The sequence below is a fragment of the Aquila chrysaetos genome, chromosome 2, assembly GCF_900496995.4.
Source record: "Aquila chrysaetos chrysaetos chromosome 2, bAquChr1.4, whole genome shotgun sequence".
NCBI classification, from domain to species: Eukaryota; Metazoa; Chordata; class Aves; order Accipitriformes; family Accipitridae; genus Aquila; species Aquila chrysaetos.
The window spans coordinates 38,624,525-38,651,648 of record NC_044005.1 but is presented as its reverse complement, the minus strand read 5'-3'; the positions used below and the strand labels follow the sequence as shown (position 1 = coordinate 38,651,648).

Sequence of the window (27,124 nt, the reverse complement as noted above, 5' to 3'; positions counted from 1 at the left end):
AAATCAGTCCTGGCCAAAAACTGGAGAGAGTACAGAAAGGTTTATTACCTGAACCTGGACCTGAATCAGAATTCTTTATTAACAAGCTGAAACAGGAACCTTTCCACAATCTTACTTTCCCAAACTTAAGATTAAGAACCTAAATTTTCAGCCCAACATAAAAGATTTCCTCCAATCCTTTTTTGCTGCAGGAAAAGAAAGGAAAATACAACTCCACTAATGTTCTTGATGTATGTAAAGGAATTTATTGCTTTGTTTCTTAACCAGATAACTGAAAGACACACCTTTTATGATAAGCACTATTTAATTAGGCACTCAAAGGTGAAATCCAGGCCTCACCAGAGATTTTTTTCCTGTTGACACTTCAGTGCAAAGTTGCACCAAAAGGACTACACGTTTTGAGATGAGTAAACAGTAATGGTAAATAATAGTCTAAAGAAGTTAACAGGCATTTAGATTACAAAAAATATTTTTTCAATGGTGAAATGAATAGAAAATAGACATAGAAAAATGATGAAACAGTACTGAGTCTTTCTAATTCATCCTATCCACGATGCTTCTGGAATGCTATCCATGAGCTATCCACGAGCTTCTGGAATGGAACATACAATCCAGATCCAGTTATTCTTACACTGCTGTCCTACTAAAGTGTGAATGATAGAGATGGATGAGAGAAGTAAAAATAAAAGCTATTTTAAGTTTTGCAAAGTCCTACCTTTACAAAATGGTGAAATCTTAGCTTCCTTTCTTTCCTTTCTAGCATCACATTTCCCTGTCAGGAGGTTTGTGGTAATTATTTATTATTTGACAACAATGTGGAATAAACATTAAGCAACTGAAAAATGATTTCTGCCATGAGGCACGTTAAGGACACAAAGGTACTGTGGAAAAGGAGATATATCACCTTGATGAAAAGTGAATAGAAACTGGATGGATGTCATTAGATTAGATAAAGGAAGACAAATGGGAGACAGGCAGAGCAGTTGAGAAACAAAAGGCTTAGAGAAAATTGATAATGACAGCAGAAAAATTGTACGTTAAAGTTTGGGTTTTAATTAGTGAAAGCATTTTTAACAATACAGTTTATTGTTTATAAGCTTTATGGAGGAGATGAATCACAGAAATTGATTGCAGAAGCCCAGCAGAAAATACTAATTATTGGGACAACATCCCCTGTCAATAGCAAGGAAAGTGATAAATTGGAAAATGTATTGGATGGACTTTCAGAAGTATTCTGATAACCAGAAATCAAGCCAGTGTCCTGCCAAAAAAAAGTAAAGATGATGAAGGGGAAAGAGTCTTATATCAAATTAGTTATCAAAATGCTAGGATGATAACTACCAAACAGTGAAATAAGATGATGATTTTGATTGACCTATGAGCTCTCACATGGTAAAAAAAAAATTATTTCATAATGGAAAGCTAATGATTTTAACAAAAGTAATGGACTAAGATATTTCAATGAAATATTTGAGAAAAACAGCTGTATTAACATTTAATACATCATTTCCATTTAGACTGGAAAGACATCCAGTTTCTTCCCCATTTTTTTACTGAGACTATTACAAGAAACTGGTTCTTAGCAATGACTGAGGAACATGAGTGAAACGATTTCACGCCTCTTTTAAACTATATCAGCTTCTTCTTATCAGTGAACAGATTCTTCTCTTTTAATTTTGTTCTAAGTTTTTTCCTTAGATTTCCCTTTCTGCTAGATTCACCTTACCTCACCTTTTGTACTGACAAAATGCGTATACATGCACTAAGGACTGAATGAATAACAAACCCACATTTACAGCCAATACATATTTTGGAATTCAGATCTACTGACCAAATACGTGAGATCTGTGAAAGGAGTCTGGCTCTCACTACGCTTGCTGCCCTTACTGAAACAACACTAGCTTGCTGGGATTTTTTGCTAATTCATATTGTTGTCCTATTGCAGTAAGCAATCGTTGCTAATAGTGCATTTCAGGAGAACTCTTCAGTTACACCACATTTGCTTGGAAGAGCATAGCTGAGAATTGAGAAGGAAACTTACACCATCGACAGTGTCACTCAACAGGGAAAAGACGCTCTCTCAAGGTTCAGTTAGACTCACGTAGTAATAAAATCAGTGCTAAGCTAAACAAATCTTTCCTCTAATTGTGCCAAATTGTCTGGGTGGACTATCTTCATGCCAGAATTTCCCTTCTTATTGTAGATTAGCAGGGTTGTTTTTTCAGCTGCAACAGAGCCCAGGAAAAAGCCAGTAAGGAAAACAACAAAGTTGATTTTGCATCAGATATCCCAGCAGACCTCATAACTGTTTTTTCTGCCCTCCTGGTTCTTCTTGGGCCCTGTGTGCAGGAATTTGATATATTCTAGAAACTAAAGTGGCAGTCCTTATTCTGCAGATCATTTATTTTTGAGCAGGAGCTGCGACCCAGTTCCCAGGGCCAGCTCTCTTTCTCAATCCCACAGGTCACGCTGCCCTCAGCCCACTAGAAAGGTGCCCAAGGAGACAACCAAGAGTCCCCTAACAGGCACTAACGCTGCAGTGGCATCCAGGCTTCACACAGCAGTATACCAGTTGTTCCCTGCTCCCTCTTCACATTGAAGCATCCTTCAGGTCAATGGGATGGCTTCTTACAAGGTAGGAGAAAAAATGGTTGTGCTTTCTGCCAAGCCTCACCAAGCACTAGTGCTCGTTAGACCTTAGAGCTCTCTAAGGCTTCAGTCTTGCAACAGGTTCTGATTTACCTTGGGAGACAACCGCTCCTTGTTGCAGAAACACAAAGTGACCCTAGTCTGTTTCCAGTGTTCTAGTGAAAAAAATGTAGTTTAGGTATCCTGCAATCACTTACTAAGCTTGCAGGATATACCTATAAACATAAAATTATAAACCTATAATTTACTGATCTCCCACCGCACATGATTTTTGGGATAACAACATTTTGCTTGTATATGGTACTTAATCTGTAGGTTTAAAAAAGGCTTTATACGAGTGGGGAAAAAATAACCCCATTACACATTTGGGTAAATTGAAGTTCAGAAATTAAATATGTTCTTAAAGATCATATAGCTGATATCAGTAGCAAAATCCAAATAAGACGTTATCAAATCACATTGCCTTCACAAGTAAATCACTGTAGAGTTTATTTGACTTTATCATGGACTTGTGTTTTCTTATGGAAATGACTATCTCCTGCTTTGTATCTTCTTCCAAATCCTGTTGCAAGGAAAAGCTCTCTATGCACAGATTTTCCCCTTTCAAGCAGAAGGAAGCTCAGCCACCTGAGTAGTACTGTCTGCACCTGTATGCTTGTTGTCAGTAGAAAAGGCTACAGGCTGGGCAGGCTGTGCAATGATTGGGAATAAAGAGGGAAAACGGACAGGTTGAGCGGAAAAAGATCTATGCAGTCATCCTTCAGCCTTCCGAATCATCTAGACCCCACACATATATTCTCCCTGGTAAAAACAAACTTGGTGGATTGACACAGGGAAAGCTTAAGATGTCTTGAGCACTAGAGAGCAAACAATGACAGGTGGGGATACAAACGTGCCCCACTACTGGGAGTAGATGTGGAGTCCCTACCACTTTTTTACATGTAAAAAAAAAAAAAAAAACCCAACACAATATTGATTAACATGATTTCTCAGGAAACTATCATTTCATTTGTGCCATGCACAGTACCTGAGAGATGTGGTTCCCTAAAGTCCAGTTGTTTGAAAAGGCTTTCATCAAGGCCAGGTTAATGGGCCTCAACTCAATAAAACTCTTTATAGAGCAATTTAAATGGATTGTATCTCTCCTTCCCCCACAAGAAAATCCTGTCCAGATGAAACTGTTTAGGAATGAGTTTCCTTTCTACTACTTTATAGAAAAGCAACAATGGCAGCTAGAGACACTTTATGAGAGGCATTCCATAAATCCCAACCAATTAGTGAAAAAAAGTAGGCAAGCAGAGTTTGTGTGTACATTCTAAAAATGTCCATTAGCACACATCTGGAAACAACACCAAAATGAACAGACTCAAAAGGCAGCTGACCATCCTGCTGTTGCCTCACCCCCCAAACTGTAGCAGCACATCTGTTTATTTTCTTTTAGTCCAATGCATACAAATTCCATGTATTAAAAAACACTGCTAAAACTGCAAAGCCAAGAAGTCCCTGTCTCTTATCTTAAGAAAAAGGGAGGGCGGGAGAAATGCAGATGCATTTAAGACAGTTTTCCAGGGGAAACAGCAACAGTGGACACTAATTTGAGTAAGAAAACTAATGAAGGGAAAGCCTTCAAAAGCCCAAGGGAAAACATGAGATGGATTCAGAATGGGATAAAGAATTCAAAGAAATCTCAATCCTGAAATAACAGCATGACACTTATATGTTAACAAATGTAATTAATATCAAAGAGATCAAACCTTCTCAGCCAAATTCTGACAGATTACCTTTGATTTTAACAGTCAGTGTTAGTGGGAAGCAGAGATTCTGAAATATTTAAAACAAATCTCTAGAAATCATGAACCTATGCAATATTAGCAAAATTTCAGATAAATCACTTCTTGCCTGTTTGTTTTATCCTAGCATTAACTTTTAGGGTAAGGTCCTATCTTCTTTTGGGTTAGCCTAGGCAGATCACTCACCTTTCCTCACTGTGCTCCACTCTGACCTCAGAAGTGGTAAATTAATATTCATTGACTTTACGTTGCTGTACTTCTTATGTGTAATTATTTAGGCTGCTTACCTCTCTAAGCTCTGACTTACATTTATGCTAAGCATATGCTTCTAATGTAACTACCAATAATTTTATTATTTATGCTACAGATTCGTCTTAAAGAAGCACCAGGAATTCCTTACATGACCTTAGAGATGGTAGATGGTGGTCTTGCCCACGGTGACACAGAAATGTGTGATAACTTGAGAATAAAGGTAAGGAAATATGGCTGTTGATTACTTATCCAAAGTCAAGACTAGAAGCACAAGTGAGATAAAAGCATTTTATACTACTTTTGACTTGCCTTTTCTGAATTAGCCATTTCATCCCAGGCAGGCCTTGTCTGGCGGTGTTCTGTCTGTACTCTAGTATAGGAGGCTATAACAGTAGTCTGTGTCAGCGACTGCACTAGCTTTGTGCAACCGCAAATTCTTCCCCAAGCAGAGGCCAACTGAGTTGCTTAGGTAGCAGAGAGGTGGACAGATGGTTGAAAAGCTGACCTAATGAGACAACATGCAAGGAAGCTGAGAGAAGCTGAGATTCTTCTTTGCAACACCAGACACAACAGGACATTCAGGAGGCAGTACCAGTGTCCAAGCTCCAAACTCTCAATGTCTTAGTGATGGCAGTAGATAATTTCAGTGGCTATTGACAAAACAGGACTTTTTACAACAGAAACTCCCCCCCTCTCAGAGCAGTTTGTTAGTGCAGTTCTTCCTATAGTAATGAATAACAGTCACAGGCAATGACTCCAATAAAAATAAACCACCATTGCACGCACATGTGGCTAGGCTTACTCCCAGAGGAGACATTCAATACTTGCAAAGGAAAGAAATGGAAGGAAAACAAACAAAAGGAGGAGATAGAAATGAAAACCAAGAACCTTTTAAGAACAGAGGAGAAACAGGACAGTGGACAAGTCCAGGAAAGAGGACACTCTCCAAATCTCAAGCCCTGCTATACTCAGCTGGCTTCAGATCTTGCTTCTAAAAAGCAATACATGTATAAAGGATTTTTTCATAGTGCATAATGCCAGGACCTGGGAATCAGGATTCATGAGTTTTCTTCCTAACTTTGCCACTGTTTTATTGGCCAATTATATGAAAATTATGTAGCATTCCTTTTCTTCAGTCCAAAATCAGGCATGGAGATAGACATCTGTAGCAACTTCACTGTATTAATTTTCTGCCAGGTAGGCAAAGCTCCAGAGATACCCTGCTTTCCCCTACCCAGAGAGTACAGCAGAAGGATCAATAAGCAACAGATCTGCTATCTGTTTTCTCAAATACTTAGCGGGGTCAATTCCTTCCCCTCACATAAGACCACAACAAAGGCACGTGTTTTGGCTGTGCCTATCCAGGCAGTTGCTAGCAACGGATGACCAGTCTGTAAATTGTTCCAGTCCTTGTGGTGTGCCAAACATTGGATTTCAAGTGAGAGAGCTCAGCATATAATATGTACTGCCATTCAGACATGGTTTTAGCTTCAGGCACCATAATGAGGAGCTCTGAATATCCTTGGACTGAGTAATCATAACTTCAGTGGAAGAAAACCATCAAAACCTCAAATGAGTATCAATCACAGACAACAAAAGCAAAACTTTCCAAGGTGAACTGCCCTGATGTGCTCCAGAACAACGACTGTCCTGAATGCAATAGGCCAAATGCAACAAAATGCTGCTTTTGCTTAGCTGTCCTCTCCTAGAGTGTGAGCAGACCCCTGAACCCTCTAATCCAGAGTGCCTTTTCCTGCCTAATGTATGTAACTTAACAACAACTTCAGTGGCAGGGAACTGCACTGCCTAGGCAAACAGTGGGTGACTTCAAGTTTAATTGGAAAAGAAAATGCAATCCCAGATGTTTATCCAAATTGTGTCTGAACTGCAGCAACCTGGCCAGGGAACTGCACAAAAACAGGCTGCCTCCAGTATACTTCTACTTAAGCCAGACTTCTGGTGCAAGTTCCCCAGCGTGAAATATGGGGTATGCAGGGCCAGTCAGCTCCCTTCTGCTCATGTAACACCAGACCCTGTGAAATTCCTCTTCCCAGAAGTGCTTTCTGTCTCCCTGCCACGTGCCTTATTCCTTATTTTGCAAAATGGATTTTGTTGTCTTTTCTGTTTCCGAGTCTCTCCTAATTTTCCCGATGGAGAGTCCTCTAGAGGCCAGGAAACTTCACAAGAGCTTGGCCATGATGATTTCCTATGTTATAATACTTTTGAGGCCCAAAGCCCTGGTAATTGTCCAATGTGAAGGGTAATTCAGGAGAAAATGCTTGTAGCTTTTACTAAGCAGGAAAGAGGCTAGCCAGCCAGCATGTCCTGGCTACCACAATGAAACAGTACCAAGAAAGGGATCTGAGGATGGTGCTGTGGCTGGATAACGTTGTTGGGTAGCATAAACACAGCCTCCTAAGGGAATTCTCCTGTGCGGCAGCTTGTGGTCACTCATCAGACTTGTAGCACACTGGTAGTGAGAAGAACAGAAAACAAAGTTTATGTAGCTTTTCAGAGCCTTCCATACAGTTCCATTTGACTTTGGTTCTGGAACTAAGAAAAGGGCTGAAGGATACAATTCTTATTTACGACACAAACTGGAACACTGCCTTATCCCGGGATCATGCATCCCGAATCGGGAAGGACTCCTAAGGGAGTCCCAGTACAATAGCACCAGAGCAGTTCTTCTCAGAATACACAGCTGCTTCCACGCAGCCTGCCAGACTTGCCTGGAAGAGACGGGACCAGTGGGGAAGACAGCACAGAAGCCCAGCAGCTGCGCACTTTCTCCTCCACAGAACCACACGCTCTGACAGAGATGCCGCTGGCTTCTCTGCCCACATGGCTGCAGAGGTAGGGATCCAAACAGCATCCAGCCCTCATCATTGCATGGAGTAGATCAGCTCTGTGTAATTCACCAGCACAACACAAGGAATATACATTCTTAAGTATGTAATTAGCATATGCATTGCCATCATGATTTATTCTTCAGATCTCTATGAACCTTCTTTATGATAGTTTTAGCAACATACTTATCTTCTACAGATAAAAAAGTATCCGCCGCAAATTCAACCCCAATGCCTGTTTCTAATGTGTCTCAAATCTTCAGTTAGCCAATACTCATTCCTTCTTCCACTTTCTTTTGGCTTTCTAAATGACAAAAAAGCTTAACATTATTGTTTATAAATTGGAAGAAAATTAAGCCATTGTAAAAGAGCATCACAAGTGTGCTCTCCCCATCCTGCATTCATTGGTGTTGGACATCAGTAAAAACAACACTGTCCTTCATACTTCCTTGATATAAAGCCATAATCTTAATTTCTCTGACTTGGGCCAAAAAGATTGGGATTCAACCAAGTCCTAGACCACAGCATAAATATTTTTCACCCACACTAGTGGCTGCAAAATGCTTTTAACATGAAACAAACAAAACCACTTTCCAAGTTTTTTTGTGTATTCACTTCCTTCTGTTCCTAAACCTAAAGACCTTGGAGACAAGCTAACGCAACACTGCTGAATTCACATGAAAGAGACAGCAATAGTATCTTAGGTAAAGCCTCAGTAGAGTATATTTTAGAGTCCACTGGGCATCACAAAGCAAGGACAAGGAAAAAAAAAAAGCTAACAGATCCAGGAGCTAATACATACAGATGCAATGTGCGTGCTTTTGGAGTACTGTCATGCTTTACAGGTGTTGAGAAAAGGTGATAGATTTAATTTAAAATTTAATTTCAACCTTTCTACAAGACTCAGATTTTCTCTAGCAAGAACATTATTGGGAGACATTTTACCAAGGAAGTGGAAAACAATGTGTTCAAAGAAAGCTTAATGGACTTATAAACATCATCTGTATTACTGAATGTACAAAAGTTGAATAAGAGTCCTAGAAAAACTTTTCCCTAACAAACAAAATGTTTCAGGAGACTTCCTTTACATTTCTAGAGGGTAGCTGATCCCCACCAATCCACACCAGTTAATGGCAAACATGCTTGTTCCAGTGCATGGCATAGATGCACAAAGGCTGGACAGCCATTTAGGACCTGAAACATCGCTTTATAATCCACCAGATCTGAAATTTTTGATGACAACATGCCCCAAATAACAATCAGCAGGTTAACACACCTTTTTATGTTGGAGAAGAAACAGAAGCAAAGATCAGACATAATGGTCATTCTTTTACAAAATTATTGGGAGTAGCATTTATGGCTCTTGGATATTCTCTTGCATGGGGGTAATGCTTAAGAAATTCAGATTGGTCTATGTGCGTTAGGGATCTTTACTACGTGTGAACTTTTGAAAAGTTATTATGTTCAAAGGACAAAAACGTAGTCATAGCAAAGAAAATGCACAACTGTAGGAAAAAAAATTGATGAAAAAGACCTCTCAACCTCTTCTTTCCTGCAACGGCACCCAAATGGCAACCTTTATTACATTTCTTACAGGAAGTTGCTTGGCTTTTTTTTCTATATTTAATGCCAATTAATTTATATGAGTAAGAAACTCCTTGAATTTTTTCATGCTAATTTACACTTTTATTTTCTTTTTTCAGCCTGCTCAGTTATTTCAAATGAAGACTGAGATGGCCATTATAAGATCACAAGTAAGAAGTAAGACAAAATGTATGAAAAAAGGAGAAAAAAGTAGTTTCCTCTTGTTTTTGGTAAGAGATGTACCACATCCAGCTAGAAACATGAACACAAGTTAAGAGGGGATTAGGTGACTTTCCATCTGTAGCTTGAGACGACTATGGGTACAGAGTTTTATATTATTATTAGATAGATAAATAAATAGTGACAATAAGAGAAAGAACTTCACTGACATACAGTGAAGAACAAACACACAATTTGGACCAGAAACATCAATTTGCTGAGTAAAACGGCAGTGCTGGCTCAGGCCTGATAAGGCTTTATTGGCCCAGACTCCAAGCCAAACCTCCTGGACCACTGTCAGCTCTGTACAAGGCTAACTCAGGTGTCTTCGCTACCTAAACTCCACAGCTTCCAGTTCACTGTTGTGGAGCACGTAAACACCCTGAACTGCAGACACATCTGCACAGCCAAATTAAGCCAAATGGCAGAAAAAGCCAAGGTTGATTGTTCACTCAGGACTAGTGCAAGAACTTCTGCCAGAGACTCAGGGCTCACTGGTAGTAAATGACTGATAAGGGAGACCATGAACCATCACTGTGACACAAATGTGAAAGGGCTTTGCAAACCCAAGAAAAATCAAATGAGCTCTTTCCAGTGGAGAACAACCTCAGCAGTGCCTCACGCACTACACTGCAATCTAGGTCTGTTGCTTTTTTTGATGACACAGTAGCATTTATTGACAAGTGACCTGGTTAGTTATTTCCAATTTAGTGTTGCTCCAATATGAATATTCAAGCAAGAAGCCATTCATTAACTAAGCTGCACTTTACAGTACTTCCTACCAGTATCTGAAAAGTTGAAGTTATCCATCAATCACATCTGTCAGAAACACTGAACTTCAACATGGATTGAGAAATTTACTGCTTTCTGTTAATATGTATCTAGAGGACATACCTCTCCCTAATCGAAGTACAGTGTAAGTACTACATGTGAGAGCTGGAAGCAGGATGGCTCAGGTAGCTATTTATATTGCTTTTTACCTTTTAGTCACAAGAATCTTCCAATGTTTCCACAATGGGGGTATTATACACTACCATCTCCTGGACACATCCTTTCCATTCCTGATTGAGCAAGTGTCCTCAAATCCCATCATATTTTTCCAACAGTTACAACAATCAGCCCAGGGGAAGGTAATATTGTGAAAATTATTTATTATCTTCTTGACGCAATATGATGGGTAGATGTGATAAAGTTGACCAGACAGCTCCCAACAGGTCACCAACATTGGAGACCATCAAAACCCCCTCCATTTTAAGGTGCAGTCCATCTCAGGCAGTGGTATGTAAAAATTGTTTTTATTCCTTAAAGCGGGTCAGTAGTCTGTATTCAGTTTCTAAGTAGTTAACAGGGTTTCTTCTTTTTCAGCCTGTTTTTAGATCACAGCTAAGGGCACTGATACCATAGACAGGAATTACAGAGATCAAAGATCAAAAAGTCTACGTAGAGCAAACCCCTCTAGATTAATTGACCCTACCCAGGGTAGATATACTGATAAGGCTGAACCAAAGAAAACACACTGTTTTCTGTACAGCAGATTTTGATCGCCACTCACTGGCTGTCATTCTCATATGTTGTCAATCTAGAACAGTTCAATGACATTAGATTAATAAAACAAGCAAAAATTCAAGTTGAAAGTATAATATCCTAGATATACAAACTCCTGAGATGATTCTTCCTTAATATGTTTAGAGCATCATAAAAGTTGTAATGCCTGAACATGGGGATCATGTCTGATCCCTACCTTTTCACAGATGTGATGCATTTTGCCCACTGAAGTCAATATGTCAAAGTTTATCTGGTTTTAAAACTTTATCTGAGGTTTTTTTTTACCAGTGACAGCTCAAACTTGTTGCTATGTCAATAAATATATTCTATCTAGCGCAGACGTTACCTGGGAAGAAAGTAAGTAGAAAGAGAAGAAAGAAGAAAGTAGTGGGAACACAAATGTCCAGGCCAGATAGAGTATTTCAGAGATTTCCCCAGTGCCTTTCCTCAAAGGTACAAACACTTTTCTCTTTTCTTTGAAAATGCCTTGCCTGACCTATTCTAGGATAGCACAGATCCTTTTCATGATTGCATTACACTGTTGAATTAGTTTTTCTGTGATAAACTAAACCACTCCAGTATTAGCTTCAGTTCAAGCTTGTACGCTCCTTATGTAAAGCAGAAACTAATTTGTAATGCCCAATATTATTTTACAGATTATTTCTATGATCAATCTTATATTCCACTATATTGTCACTAATTAAGGCTGTCCAGTTCCTTCATAATGATACTTTGATCTTTTTCACTATTAAGAATGCCTTTAAGCTTTAAGTATACTATATTCCAAGACAGACTTAGCAGAACTTTTCTGAATAATAAACACTTAAATTTCAGTTGGGCATTTTAGTTAGTTTGTTTTCAGTTACAAAAAAAAAAAAAAAAAAAAAAGAAAAAAGAAAAAAAAGAGGATCTGGTAGAAAACAGGAGGCAGGGGGATTTGCCAAGGCATTCCAAGGATAAACAACTTTGGTCATTGCCACTCTGATGTTAGGAGCAATGAAACTTCAGATATTGATGAGACAATCTGCTCTAGGTTAATTCCACTCTGTTTTGAGGGGAAAACTCACACTGAAGTCCGATCAAAATCAGAAAAGTGATTCTGTATAAACAGGATGGGAATTTGTATTCATTCCCTCTCTGCAAGGGGGCTTAAGCTTACAAACAGAACATTCTTCAGACAATTCAGTCCAGAGCCTGAAAGTCATATCTGGTTCTTTCTCTCGCCCATTTTTATGCTGTTTTAGTGAACTGTAAATACAGTGTAAAGGGCGTTGGATTAACAGCGTCACAGACTGAAGTTCTCTGTTTTATATTCAGAGCAGATTTTGTTATAGTAATCTTACCCCTCCTATCCTGACCCTTAAGTGGCTCCCAATAAAGAACAGGAGACATAGCCCCAGTTTCTGAGAATTTGCTATCTGATTAACATGAAGGTGCACAATTATCAACTAGACCAAGGCAAAAGGCAATTTTCCCAGTTATGGAACTGAGAAAATATATAAAAATTAAAACAATAATGTCACTGTGACTAAGTAGGTCTCACCAAAGTAACATTTCTATTTTCTATGGTAAGTTTGGAAGAGGAAAAAAAATATGGGGTTGATAATACTAGAAATGAAGACGTTGCATTAACCAATACAGAAGATAAGAAGCTGGGCAAGCATTCTAATCATCTAAAAATTTAAGCGCTAGCTACTCGTTTTGTTGGGAACTTGCAACTTGGAACAGTTTTGATGTCTGCAAAGAGGAGAGATGTAGGAATGCAAGGTGACTTCTAGAGCTGAGGCTTAGAAAAATCAGCTATGGTATCAACAGAAACTGGAAACAAGGAAGCAGAGAGAGAGTTTTGCCATAAAGCTCAAGCCACAGTCTCAGTTTCATTAACCTTTTATTAATGGTGAACATTGATGAAGAAAAGTTTATGGCATGCTAAGGAGAGAGATTCAGGAGAGAAGTCAGTGACCACAGTTAAAACCAGTTCAGCAGGTGAGTTAATCTACAGAGGAAATTGGTGAGGGAAGCAGAAGGAGTTCCTTCACAGCTGGGGCACTACATAGTACGAGGAGGTACAAAAACTTTATAAGTGCCTGAAACAGAGGCAGTAAAGGTTGAGCAAGATCAAGCTTAGTGGCACATAAGTGGCAGTGAAGAGATTCCAGCTTTGCTCCCAGCTGCAAAGGATTTACTCTGGCCAGTTATTTATTTCTGACTCGGTTTCCTCAGTTATGAGCACTTGGCATGGGCATTGCAGAGATCAGTCAGCAAATGCTTGCATAGTAATTAAAAAATATAACAATAATATGAGATGGTTAACTTGTAAACGGTGTAGGTTAGCAGCAACCAAAGAGAAGTCTCTTCTGAGAGCTCACTGGCCTATCGGTCAAAGATACCTGACAGAAAGTACCCACCTCTGCCACCAGCCTCAGTAGGAAGACTTGGTATAACTTAATGACTGAGTTTGCCTCTCTGCCTCAAAGATGTTCCTGCTTATCTGTTTAGGATGCTTTGAACTACGGATCTATGAGTTTGAAGTTTGCACGGCTGCTGCTATATTTTGTCAATCTAACATTAGAATAATTTTCATTACGAAAACTTGCAATGCTTATTAAAAAAAGGACAGAGAAAAAGATGAAATATTTAAAGGTTCTCTTTTGTTCTTTTCCATTTTATCTAGGGTCCTTTAATTTGTTTAGATTCTTAGATAACAAATTGATTAGTGTTATATAAGCACCTGAGTAAATGAATTCTTGTTCAAGAAGGATGGAAACATTTTTCTCTATATAAAAGTGTCCTGTTAAGAGAAGAGGGCCATAAATCCAGTCCCATTTAATGTAGACAGGGCTACGGTGATGTTTATATTGTATGACCATTTTCCACAAGTCCATTAAGAAGGAAGCTTACTGCAAACACAGACATGAACAAACACACAAGTCGGGAAAGTAAGTGACCTAGCGATGTTTGAGCTCCAAATACTTGTTAATGAATCTTCTCTGTTTTTATGGCATCCTTTCATTTGGCACTTTTGCTGGATTAAGTCAGTATCATACTGTGTCGATAATCATCTGTTTATGCTACAGTTGTGCACTGTGTCCAGTTTCATCCTGTTCACATGCAACTCAAGTTCATATTGCCGCTTATGCTTGTATATGATCTATGGATAAGCAAAAGCTTTCTGTCATAAGGGTTATCAGTCTAGAGCCTTTTTAATCAGAAAAAACCCCATAAGCTGCTTCTTTGTGTATTTTAAAGGATGTGGTTTGTACACATGCATGGAAATTCAAGGCCGTAACAACCTTTCATTGTGTCTTGATTCAAAACATTCAAACGAGAGCAGAGTTGAGGCAGAAGTCTCTGAAGTAAACCGTGTATCCTAGAAAAAAACATTTCTTTAAAAGGAAGAGTTTACAGAATTCAAATACGTGCTCCTGCAGTCTTTCCACAGCTATTTCTTCAAAAGCAGCATACTTCGTAATGGAGAACTATAAAAAGTGAATCTCACCTGAAAATAATTCTACTTTCCTGCAACTTTTCCTATCCATTGCATGATTCCATACCATCATTCTTATCTTAAAAAAAAAAAAAAAATTAAAAAAAACTCTTCCTGTTTTCACAGAGCTGATTTTCCATACGATAAGCACATTATATAATAAGATGGTTTAGAACAGATACACACTTAACACTACTTCCATTTTAAAACAACCCAATAGCCACATCCCTTTTCTATCACTGCTTACTGGACCTCATTATCCACTACCATCTGCAGATTTTCTCACGTCTAAACACTTGAAAAAAAAGTATTGTACTAGGTACATAATCTGCATTACTGTACAATGTACATGATTCATGTAGCATGTAAAGACAGGTCTTCCTGACACGGATCGCAGCTGCTGAATGGCACTTCATTTGTCTAAATACTGCTAAAAAGCCACATGCAGAGCTTTCTTCTGTACTTGTTTCGGGGACTTGGATTTCTTCTTCTGAGTATCCCCAAATTCTAGCTCAGCAGAAGACAGCGTAAAGAGCAATACTTCTTGCCTCACACATAACGATGGGCAACCTTCACACATCCTCAGTCACCTCCTTTGGCCAAACACTGATTTCACTGCCCAGTTCTCTATGGGCTCTTTCTTGCCCCACTGTCATAGACTGAACTAGCTTCTCCTCAGCTCCCACTGAAGTAGGTGAAAAGCTTTTTGCCTACATTTCTCAACACTAGTGGCCATCTCCATCCGCCTCATCTGACTCCTAAACTATGTTTAAGACAATTAAAAATATCTTTTTTTCATTGCATTTTCTTCTTCATTTGCTTTAGTAGGTAGCTATAACTGCTACAAAGTTAATAGAAGAAAAAACACACCTATGCTGTTTGTATTTTATTTGTATCAGACCTTATCCCCTCCATCTCAGAGTGATTTCAGTACATGTTCTGTCTGATTACATTTCATTGCCTCTTCTTTGTCCCCAGCAAATATTACCATCTCATCAAAGTAATTAGAAGCCTTTATGGTATGAGGCTACAATCTTCCATTATGTTTCAACACATAAAATTTGGATGCCATTTCCAAACTTCATTACTGTACTTGCTATCCTCTAGATTATTAAGGCAAAATTTAGAAAGTGTTAACCACAGATAGTAGTACTTGGTGTATGTCTCTTCTCCACAGCTTACTCACTTTGTCTGAGATTGTTTTATTTTCTGTGGTTTATTTGCTTCCCTTTTTTATGAATGAAAACCTCACCTGGTGTTATCTTTAAAACAGGACAGCTATCCAACAGCTACAGAGTCCACATAACTACCTTCAACGTTTTACAGGGAGATGTAGATCTGGTCTCGCTTATGCTCTGAAATCCTCATGACTGCAACAAGTTACATTATTTCTATTTTTAATATATTTTCTCAACGACTGGTAGAGTTACAGCCAAACATCTGTACAATTTGAAGGAACTGCTTCACTAAAATTATAACAAATTTAAGGTGAAGAATCATGGCAGTTGGCCTTAGCAAGTCACATAAACGTAAAACTTCATCCCCACTCCCCTTGGGCCTCTCCCAGCCCTTCCCCACGCCAGCGAGTACCATGGTTACTTCACCGTCGCAATTTTGGAATGCTTATTCAGGGCTTATTCATATGATAGTAAGCAGAGCAAAACAAAACAGCTGGTCTGTAACCAAGGACACAATAAAAGTTATGTCTGGCATTAGTCTGAATGAGAGAAGGTTTTTTTGTTTTGTTTTTAAGAATGAGTCACCATATGCATTTGAAACACTTTACCTGAAGCAGGAAAATTGCTGAACAACAGCTCACATGGCATGGCTTGAAAGCTCCAGCTCGTATCTCAATCCTAAGACCAGTTGTTCTCTGGGTGCCCAGCCCCTGAGCTGGAAGACAGGGACGGGGAGCAGAATGAAGCCCCCACAGTCCAAGGGGAAATGGTTAGTGACCTGCTACACCACTTACACACACACAAGTCTATGGGGCTGGATGGGATCCACCCAAGGGTGCTGAGGGAGCCGGTGGAAGTGCTCACCAAGCCACTTTCAGTCATTTATCAGCAGTCCTGGCTAACTGGGGAGGTCCCAGTTGACTGGGAGTTAGCTAATGTGACGCCCACCTACAAGAAGGGCTGGAAGGAGGATCCGGGGAACTACAGGCCTGTCAGCCTGACCTCGGTGCCAGGGAAGGTAATGGAGCAGATCATCCTGAGTGCCATCACACGGCACGTACAGGACACCCAGGGGATCAGGCCAGTCAGCAGGGGTTTGTGAAAGGCAGGTCCTGCTTGACTGACCTGATCTCCTTCTGTGACAAGGTGACATCCGCCTAGTGGATGAGGGAAAGGCTGTGGATGTTGTTCACCTGGACTTTAGTAAAGCCTTTGACACCATTTCCCACAGCATTCTCCTGGAGAAACTGGCTGCTCACGGCTGGAGCGTGTCCAGAGAAGGGCAACGAAGCTGGTGGAGGGTCTAGAGCACAAGTCCCATGAGGAGCGGCTGAGGGAACTGGGGTTGTTCAGCCTGGAGAAAAGGAGGCTGAGGGGAGACCTCATCGCTCTCCACAACTACCTGAAAGGAGGTTGTAGCAAGGTGGGTGCTGGTCTCTTCTCCCAAGTAACAAGTGACAGGATGAGAGGAAATGGCCTCAAGTTGTGCCAGGGGAGGTTTAGATTGGATATTAGGAAAAAATTCTTCACTGAAAGGGTTGTCAAGCATTGGAACAGGCTGCCCAGGGAAGTGGTGGAGTCACCGTCCCTGGAGGTATTTAAAAGATGTGTAGTTGTGGCGCTTAGGGACATCGTTTAGTGGTGGACTTGGCAGTGCTAGGTTAATGGTTAGACTCAATGATCTTAAAGGTCCTTTCCAACCTAAATGATTCTATCATTCTAAATGCTCTTTCTTGAAAATACCACAGGAAAACACTGATTTGTTATAAAATAACACTTCTATGTGCACTTTCCATGTGAGAATTTCAAAACACCTTATAGACATTAACACAATACTATGAGTCTCACAAATCCCTTGAAAACTATAAAATAAACCAGGCCCATAGAAGCTGCCATACCAGATCTGGCCAGTGTCTCACTTAATCCAGCACCCTGTCTCCAACAGACAAGAATAAAATGTTAAATATAGCATGTCAACAAATTAAACCCTACCATGCTGTCCACCAAAGACAGCTGAGCACACATGAAAACAGTAACCTTCAAGCCTGCTGACTCCAGTTCAGGAAAGGATAATTATACATATAGGGGTAACTGAGGAGTCTGACAGTTTCTAGTGCAGCCCCGTTGGTTTTGGCCCAAACTCAAAGGGTCTGCACATTTATGTATGGATTTCAGGAAAACAAATGTCATGGTTAACTACTTACAAGAGTGCTTAGGGAGAACCAAGTATCAGTATCCATAAAGATAATAGCAAATTATCTTCATGAACCCATTTGTGCGAAACAATTAACTTCTCCTGCATTCTCCCAAGCTCTTATGCCACCATGCCGCTGTGGAAGTCATGCAGCTCAGTCCCACTTCAGCAGTTAAAAGACTACTACTGTTATTCATGTTTGTGGGTCTTGGTGGCATAATGAATTAAAATGAAGACTGGAAACTTCCTTCTGCCCTGCCCCAGTGGCATTGCTTCTGTCCTGGAGGAAACAAAAAACAGAATGCTGGCTTCTAGAAGGGGCAAAAGAGGAAAGTTCATCTGTTTGTTCAGAAATCTGTTCCTACCCAAGCAATAAAGCAAACCTGATTGATTTTAAGGCAGGCAGGGTATCCCAGAAATTACATTATTTGCTGAATTGGCTGCTGTCTTATTCATGTTCACCAGACATACAGAGGGTGGCGTAGAAAAAGGGATAGTTGGCTGAAAAATTGTCTGCTGGACAAACAAAATGAAGGAATCTTTTACTTAATATATAAAATAAATCCTGTGTAGGAATTCTATGCTTAATTTCCCTACGTTTGTTGCATACTTGTTCTGCCACCTGCCTACCCTGGCGTTCCCCAAAATTTCAGGAACAGAGACTACGTCCCCGAGCTTTCCCAGAAATGAATACTGCATGACTAAGAACAAGCATCTAGCAGCCCAGTGGCCTGTCCTGTCCAGAAGATACTATGGTTCTGGAAAATTGCTTGCTTGAATGATCCTTAAGGATTACATTATCACTTCACATTTTGAAGAATACCACCCATGGGCCTCATGGCCCAGTGCATCTCAAGAGGTGCTTTCCATCTTGATGGGTAGGATTTCCCAGCGAGGATTAGCACGGTGGCTCTACTACCATGGAAGTTAGATGTAAGGGAAGATCCCTCAGACTGTCACTACTGCCCCAGCTTCTCCAGGGAAAGAAGAGAAAGTAGAGCAAGGAGGAACATCTTCAGGAGGTCAAATGAAGAAAGAATGAATTCTAGCTTTTGAAAGAAAAAATTGTGTCTGCTGTGCAACTCAGAACAAAACACAGGTTATTCCTTGAACAGTAATGATTCTGCAGGGTTACAGATTGTGAAAAGCAGGGAAAACTTGTTTTTGCACTACTTTTCACCCAAATCTCCAGAACAACTGTGTGCTTTCATTAATTTCCTGGGGCAGAATTTCACTTTAAAACCAAGACTACACAGATAATCACAGGCTTCTTTTTTTTTTTTTTTTTTTTTTTTTTCAACACAGTAATATGAGAATTTGTAAAAGTGATTACTGACTTGGGAATTTTTGGACCTCCAAGTTAAGCTTCCTTAAAAAGTGCTGATTTTCAAAGCATTGATATCCAACACCTCCTGGCAGAACCGCCTTACGATGACTGAAATGGCATCTCAAGAACTGAGGCACCTTTATTCACAATTCATTTCTGAAAGTGGGTATAAAGCAATTATAAAAGAACATATGTGTGTAAAACGATAGTAATTTAATCAATACCATGCTGCTACAGGTAGGGCAATTCTAGATGCCTTCCTCTAACTGGAAAGTGCATGTCTAGCTGAAAGATTTCTATGTCTTTAAGAAAAGAGAATTTATCAAAAAAAAAAAGGACACAGATACCAGCAACAGGAAAATACTTACAGGACATCATGGACATATCCCATTTCATTCATGGACTTCACAGACATATTACTATTTATATCACACTTCTGTTTCAAATTACTTTGCTTTTAATACTATATACTAACATTTACTTTAAGGTTGTTTTTCCTCACTGTAGTTACAGTTCTTCTGCTTAACTAAAACAGAATGAGCCCACGGCTTCACATGCAAGCAAGGTGGTGCATCTGATAAACCCAGTTAGGAACAGAGTAAAATTCTGCTTTTTTTAAAGCAGATCATAATATATTTTTTGTAATGGAATTTTAAAGGGTTAAAACCAATATTTCATACACTTGCGAACTATTACTTCTCAAACAAAATCAGGAAAAAAATACATTTAATATCTAAATCTTCTTTAGGAAAACTGCTCCCTCTTTCCACCACCAGAGGAATGTTCTTAATCATTTTTAGCCAACTTTGTGCATCATGAAGTAGCACAGAGCCCAGTTTCTGCCCTTTTCCCTTTGCCAACTCCACCTCTCATGTACCTCCAAAGCGATCCAGGAAATTTGTGAACAGCTTTGTATTTTGCACACACATGTAGAAAAGGAGAACTCGTTACAGACCAGAATAAGAAGCAGAACATAGAGAACTTCTAAGAGCAGCAGCAGTAAGAGCATGTTTCTATACAACTGTGCATGGTCTTTAGAAGAGGGTCCAGAAGATGCCTTTTCTACCCGCATTTGACACGCTTAACCTGCTACCTGAGAGTCCAGAGGACTACTGCTGCTTCACCGTGCCCACTACTCGCAGGAACAGAAGTACAATCATTATAATTTTACTTGTAATGAGCAGATTAAAACAGGATGGCTTCCTCTGCTTTGGCTCTAAAGACTGAAACCTAAAAGCGAGAAACCTTGTGTTGGGGCAGTAAAACCAGGAGCACCAATTTGAACACACATGGGTAATAATGCTATAGGAGGAAGATGGTACAAATTTTGGATAGCAATTTTTCTGACAGCCCTTTAATGGGCAGAAAATCAATAACATTAGGACTGAGGGTCACAGCCTTTGGAAGGAGTTACATCAATGCAAAAACAGAATAGACAAAGCCAAATGAGATTATAACCACAGATATCTCAAGGGACAGATGAAATCATGGGTTATGATGTTCTTAAAAACAAAAAAAAAGTTATTCCCTCAATCAAACTCCAAATGTCTTGCCTCCTAGTTTTTCACAGTTTTTTTAAATTAAGAGGTGAAGATTGCAGTCAAAATTGCTACTATATTTCACTCAAAAGCATGAAGTCTCTTAGTGAAAAGGGTAAGCATTTTCCTTTTTGCAGGCATACTTCTGGAAAATTGGTACCATACTTACTGCTCAAAGTTAAGCTTGCTGGTGCAGGCAGCAAGCTTCCACTTGAAAACAGTAGCTGCAGAAGATAGAGTGCTCCCTGTCCTAACAGTCACAGCTGAAATTTGGCACAAAGAGTGGGAAGGACGACAGCAAAACAATCATGGCAGTGAAAGGACTAGCTTCCTACTCCTGCCCCAAAATCCCTGCGCAGGGCAGCACTTTAAGGATTACCCTTCATCTCCACAACATGAAATGCACTAAAAGCTCAAGGAACATGTATGTCTGTGCCAACAGGCCAATGCTAGGTCCTGTGACTCAGATAAGCCCATCCTAACATAGGGAGGCACTGGAGGACTGGCCATCCCTGAAAAGCAAAGCACACCCACCGCCCCCCACCCAAATTAAGTAATTGGCTATAGAGTCCCAGGTTCTCAACACATGTGGCATAACCACAGAGGCTGAAGGACACAGTTAGCCCATCTGACCGAGCACTGCTGGTGTGGCTTTATTTAAAGTCTCTTCACTGTTAAGTTCTCACCTGTCTTGTTGGCAAGTCATGATATTGTAGTATGAGCCTGGTGTTGACGCTGTGACTCCATGTGTTGCCAAGGGCTGCTGTCACACAACCAGATTCCTTCTTCCCACTTCCAGAAGCTCCTGAAGATAAATATGAAAGAAACTGCATCAGGACTGTGCCACAGAGAAGGGTTCGTCATGGAAACTCTAATCAGTCATCTCAGATCATTCCCTAAGGTAGGTAATCACAATTGGAACTTAATAGATGGCACTATCACATGAATTTCCCACCTTTCTGATTTATTTATACAACTGCAGTGTGAGTTCTTCATCTCACCCTCTGATACCTAGACAAAGTGCCAAGAATTAAGGATACGTTGAAAGCAGTACCTACCTTCTTGGAGAGACCGGTACATTTTCTAAATATCTGGAGGTGCACCATACATGGGGGACACTTGCCTTTTCCTCTTTAGATATTCTATCCCCAAGCAAACCAGCTTTCTATGGGCACAGAGGAGAGGAAAGCAGGCCAGCAGAGTGACAGCATGTAATGACATAACAAAAAGGGAAGCTAAAGGAGCAGAATCAAAATACTGCTTCATGCCATCAGGCATCCTACACATTTTCTAAGATGTGCAAAAGAAGGGAGCCCCTTAGCTGTAAATACCATTCTGGTGTCTCTGAAATCACATGAACTTTATATAACCCTGAAGGAAAATGCACTTTGCTGCAATCAGCAATGACAACATAAGGAAGTGTTTCCAATAATGCCACATGATCCAGCTTGCTGAACTGCCATTGCACCTGAGCTTTCTCATATTGAAACCAGAGACCCATACATACACACATATACATACGCAGGCAGGTAGGTGCCCCAGACCTTCACCTTTGCTTACCACAAGTTCTGTGTAAGATGAACAGATAGACGAGTGACTTGTTTGTACTTCAAAAGACACTTCAAGAACAGAGCAAGCTGGACAAACCAAGGAAATTCAGAAACAAAATCCCAATTGTTATGTCAGTAGAAATGATCATGTGCAAGTTGAAAATTGAACTGTTTGAGGCAGACAGTCCATATGGTTAAAAGCTATGACTGAATGAGAGAAAGTTAGATTTAAAGTCAGGGAACTTCCTGTCATCTATCAGGCAACAAAACTGCTTCCCCAGAACAGTCATGAAAATCTTGTCAACTAAGTCAATTAAAGTTAGACCAGACACTTACTCTGCAATACAAAGTTCAGGGCAGCCTTATGTTTTTGTCAAAATGATCAGTAATGCAACAGTTAATGTTGAAACTTAACTTATAAGTACTATGTTTTGGAAGTAATATTGTACTGAGATGACAAAGTCATCTCATGGCCCAGTGGAGCTTCTGGAAGATTCAGGTTTAAAACCCTTCATTGCTTTTACATTTGCAAGGTTGTGGGTTTTTTTACTTTCCCCCCACAACTATTCAGAGCAGAAACATAATTTCTTCATTCACTAAAGCTTTTATTTTGGAAAAATACCCAGTAAAGGGAAAGACCAAAAGTGTTGGCATGCAGTAATAATCATTATTTGTATCACTGCTGGTAGCCTGCAAGCAATGAGAAGGACACTGTATTAGACTGCATTAGGCAGGGGAGAGCAGCGGGCTGGAGAGAAGGGCCTGGAATGATCGCAGTGTGCTACAGGACTCAGCCGAAGACCTCAAACCTCCCCCGCTAAGTAATACAAGGTTCAATTAACATCAACTGGATTTGGATTAGGTCTTTAAATGTTTAAGGTCTACAAAAGAAATGAGTGAAGCACCTGGTTCAAGCCAATAGTTTGACAAGAGTCTGGACTCTGTACTTGTCTGAATCACCTCCCACATCACGGGAACTCACTGCAACATGCACAATACTTGCTTCTCCAGAACAACATCTGTTCTAGTCTGCAAACAGGCTATAGTTGTGCAATCCAGCAAGAATGGCTGCTTTTCTTTTCTCAAAACAAAGGTATTAATATCTTGATAAGCATCAAACTTCCACCTGAATAACTCACCACAGGAGCACCTAACTGGAAGTTTCCATACTCGGAATGCTATTCTGCTAATTAGTCTAACCCATCTCTATTGGGAAGGTGGATGTGCTGACAATAATAATTTCTCTTCATCTACGTTTTGGATTTAATTTGCCAGCTGGAGGAGAGAACAGGTTCAAGTGTTAAAGTAGGGTGCTGGGAGGTGTGTATTCCATTCCCTTAAAATTACTTAAACCAAGTTACTTAATTAAGTTCATTAAGTTCTACAAACTTTTGTTTTTGTGCTAACACCACAAGAGTAAAATGCCATTACTGTATGAACAGGCTAAGGGAGAATGAAAGACAGTGAAGCAGTTTTAAAATTTTGCAATTCTCTCTTTGTCATGTGGAATAAGCTGCAAGTTCCTCCTGTATTCAACATTGTCCTTCTTTCCCACCTGCTAGAAATGGGTAGGAATCACAAAATTGAAGTGGAGCAGTTAAGTGTAAGTTCTGGTGGGTGTGGAGGTGTTCCCCTCACAGCTGGTGTAACTGCACCCCTGTATGCAGCTGGAAGCCACTGCTCCACGCCATCAAGAAACAATTCACCCACCGCTGCTTGGGGGCCTCAGACTACAGACAAAAAGCCCGGACATTCCAGAATTAGCTACTGTTGTCATAAACCAGCTGCAAAATCGACATCCAAAGTTCCCTCAAATTATGTGCCTCTGCTATTAGCTAACAGAAGGAGTAACACCTTGCTGTTGCAATCCTGAGCCAGGCATTTAAGCAGTTAAATGTCTGCAGCCTGCTGATATTACAGAGATATCACGCCATAGCAATTCCTAATTCTGCATTCCTTCCAGGCCTAAAACCTCTCCCAAAGTGAACAGAAGTGATAGAGGTGTACAGCTTATGGCAGAACAAGCAAGCTAATTGCTGCCATTTATTTTACTTTATTATACAGGAGAAAGCCCACTGTACCATACTGTGTCAGCCCCTGTCTGAAGAGGGCTGTCTGTGTGACCCGCTTCCAGGCAAATCCTCTCCTGTGAAGTTATTCAAATTTATGACTCTGGTACAAAGTGGTTAGTAAGCCTGGAGCAAATTTACAGCAAAGACTTTTTACAGGGTGGAAAGGAATGCCTCACAGGAAAGGCTTCCATTTTATAGGGGATCCTCCTGTAAGCTGATGCATTAGGCAGACAGAGAGGCAAACCGACAAGAAGTGAAATAAACCGAGGAGGAAGCAGCACCAGATTTGCAAAGAAGTTCAAGGGCAGTGACAGCACATGCTTCATTCCTTGTCTTTGCTTTAAACACAAAAAGATAGTAAATGTCTCAGAGGAAAGAAAGAGGACATGTTAAGAAAACAGATTTATATTCAAACATGGTCTTAAAAAAACCTTGGACTTATCTTTTCTGTTATTTCAACCACTACTTAGTCATTAATGAACTGGACAAAGGAAGTGCATAAATAGTATTGTTCAAAGAAAAAGTGATATTTTTCAGCACACATTGCCTTGTTCTTCCAAACCCTGATAGTTTCATACTTAGAGATGGGAGTATCAGACCAACCTTGGCCCAAGAAGAAAACAGGCTCATAAGGGACTTTGGTTTCTGCTCAGAGGTCCCCAAACTGTCCAACCTGAATCACTTCAGAGTGGTATGGGGCAAAAGCTCCCAGTTGTGACACAAAGGTGCTTATCCATGCTGTGGCGTGGATGTTTCCAGAGAGCCAGCGACGTGCCATCAGCTGACAGGCAGCAGTTCCCATCTCTCCAGCCTGCTTAGAGCACAGCTCTTACTCCAGTCACTGCCAGCGTGATGGTTTCTGCTCAGGACAAGGGTGATACAAGGAGCACAGGGACTAAGGAGAGTTAGAAAACAGGGCTGACAGACAGATGAGAGAAAGGTGGCAGATCTCAGTTTATGGATGCTGTATGTGGGAAAAGGGAGTGGGTGTCCAGAAGCACAGAGATGGGATCCTAGCATGGGGAGGTGAAGATGCATGCTAGAAGGGTGGGAGAAGACCTCTGAACAACCCCTGCTTTATATATTCAGATCCAGCTTAAGTAAAATGAAGTAGTGATTTCAACTCCTGTAAACACTCCTTCCTTCCTCACACAAAAAGAACTAGCATTAAACTGATCTTCAAAGGACACATCAGCAGACAGGCCAAGGACCGCACGAGGTACCTATTCTACCGTCTCCTGTGAAATTAAGCTCTTCAGGGCACTGGCAGAGACACCAGCAGAAACCATATCTGTTCTGGATCACAAGCATAAAGGAGGAACTGGCTGCTTCACTCTCGCTGAACAGCTGTCACAAGTGAAAATAAAGGTTCTTGTGGTCTGAGTCAAATGCAAAGTAAATGCCTCTCCACAACCAGGGGAAAAACAAACCAAAGAAGAAAGGGTGATTCTTCAACTGAGGCCTGCAGTGCTGCTTCCAAGCAGAAGAAGAGGCTCTCACTGGGCTCCACTGCCCTAGACGGAGTTGCTGGTAGAATTGGGCAACAACACTTAGCCCTACTTACACACAAGGGCTAGATTAACTTTGTTTGTTTCCCCCCATGCAATTAAAACAAACCTTCCATAAGTACCTTCCTTATCACTGAGATGAATGCCACATATAGGCAGGATAGGGAAAATGGGTTTATTCCACCTTCCATTTTTCACTGGAGGAAACAGTAGGATTAAAGCTATTCTGCTCAATACTGATTCTGGGATTACTCTGTTACGTCCAAGCAGAGAATTACAAGTACAGACATGATCTCAAAGACCTTCTCGTCTTCTACTTATAAGAAGGTACCATTTTAAAGACTAAACCTTCATGTAACCCAAGTCCCAATTGTTGCAAATATGGCTGAAGGGGATTTAATCATAAAGGAACTTCAGTTTCATTAGTGTCTCATCCTAGGAAAATTAGGCTAACTAGACCAGCATCTTGAATCAAATGAAACAGACTTCTTAAAAGAACATTATTAAATGCAAGGAGTCCTTGCAGAATGTGATTATACTCTTGATTAAAAAAAATAACTTGTTCCTTATTGATATAACTGCACAGAGCAATGAATTACACCCTTTCCACATTCTCATACAGATTTTTGTCCCTATGACAGTGAAATAACAAAATAGAGAAGCAACCAGTCCCCAAATCTTAACATCAAATCATCTTGATTAAAGCCTGATTTATCAAAAAGGAGGAAAAAACTCTCCAAAAGTACAGAGAAAATATTTATAAAGAATTAAACTACTGAGCTCAACAAAAACAGCACACCATGCAATAAGAATGAAACTACCTTCCCTCTTGCCTAGGCTGTGCAGCTTTCTGGTTCACTGGCAGACCTCATAAAGATCACTGCTTTTCACCTGCATTGCATTTAGTCTGTATTTTTGGTGCAGATCTCTAACAATGACACCAGAAGGGAGAGAAAAAAGAAAAAGAAAAAGAGGAAAAAACCCTCAACCCCCAATCTATTTTTCCATCTTCACCTACTCAGAAAGTACAAGTATAAAAATATCCAATGGTGGAAAAACCCATCACACAGTAAAACACAACCCACAGGACAAACTCATCTGTGAAGTAACTATGCATAGCACCCTTCAAACTCCCACGTGCTGACTTCTGCCATTCTCAGCCCTTCTCCACAGCTTTTTCATTAGGCAAAAGGTGACTCTGATTCTCTTACCCTACAGTGGTGACCATCTCACTCTCTGCACTGGTCAGCCAAGGTACGTCCCAAATTCTTTCTGTCATATACTCTACCTTCACAAAACTAACAGAAAATGAGTGAGGATGAAAAACCCGGTCCTTTACATTAAAGCCATGGCCCTAGCAGTAGACAGCTACTTAGATCACCATT

The 27,124-nt window shown here is 40.2% G+C and overlaps 1 protein-coding gene across 21 annotated transcripts in view; it reads right to left on the bottom strand.

Moving 5' to 3' along the window:
* Window positions 1–27,124, bottom strand: part of RAD51B (RAD51 paralog B) — a 495,227-nt gene that overhangs the window by 182,807 nt on the left and 285,296 nt on the right. For all 21 annotated transcript variants that reach the window (XR_003925819.2, XR_003925817.2, XR_003925818.2 and 18 more), the window contains exon 9: window positions 21,296–21,414. Coding sequence is in view for 12 of the 21 variants with exons in the window: in XM_030031133.2 (XP_029886993.1) it covers window positions 21,296–21,414 (119 nt within the window). In the remaining 9 variants the exon portion in view is untranslated. The remainder of the gene's footprint in view (window positions 1–21,295; window positions 21,415–27,124) is intronic.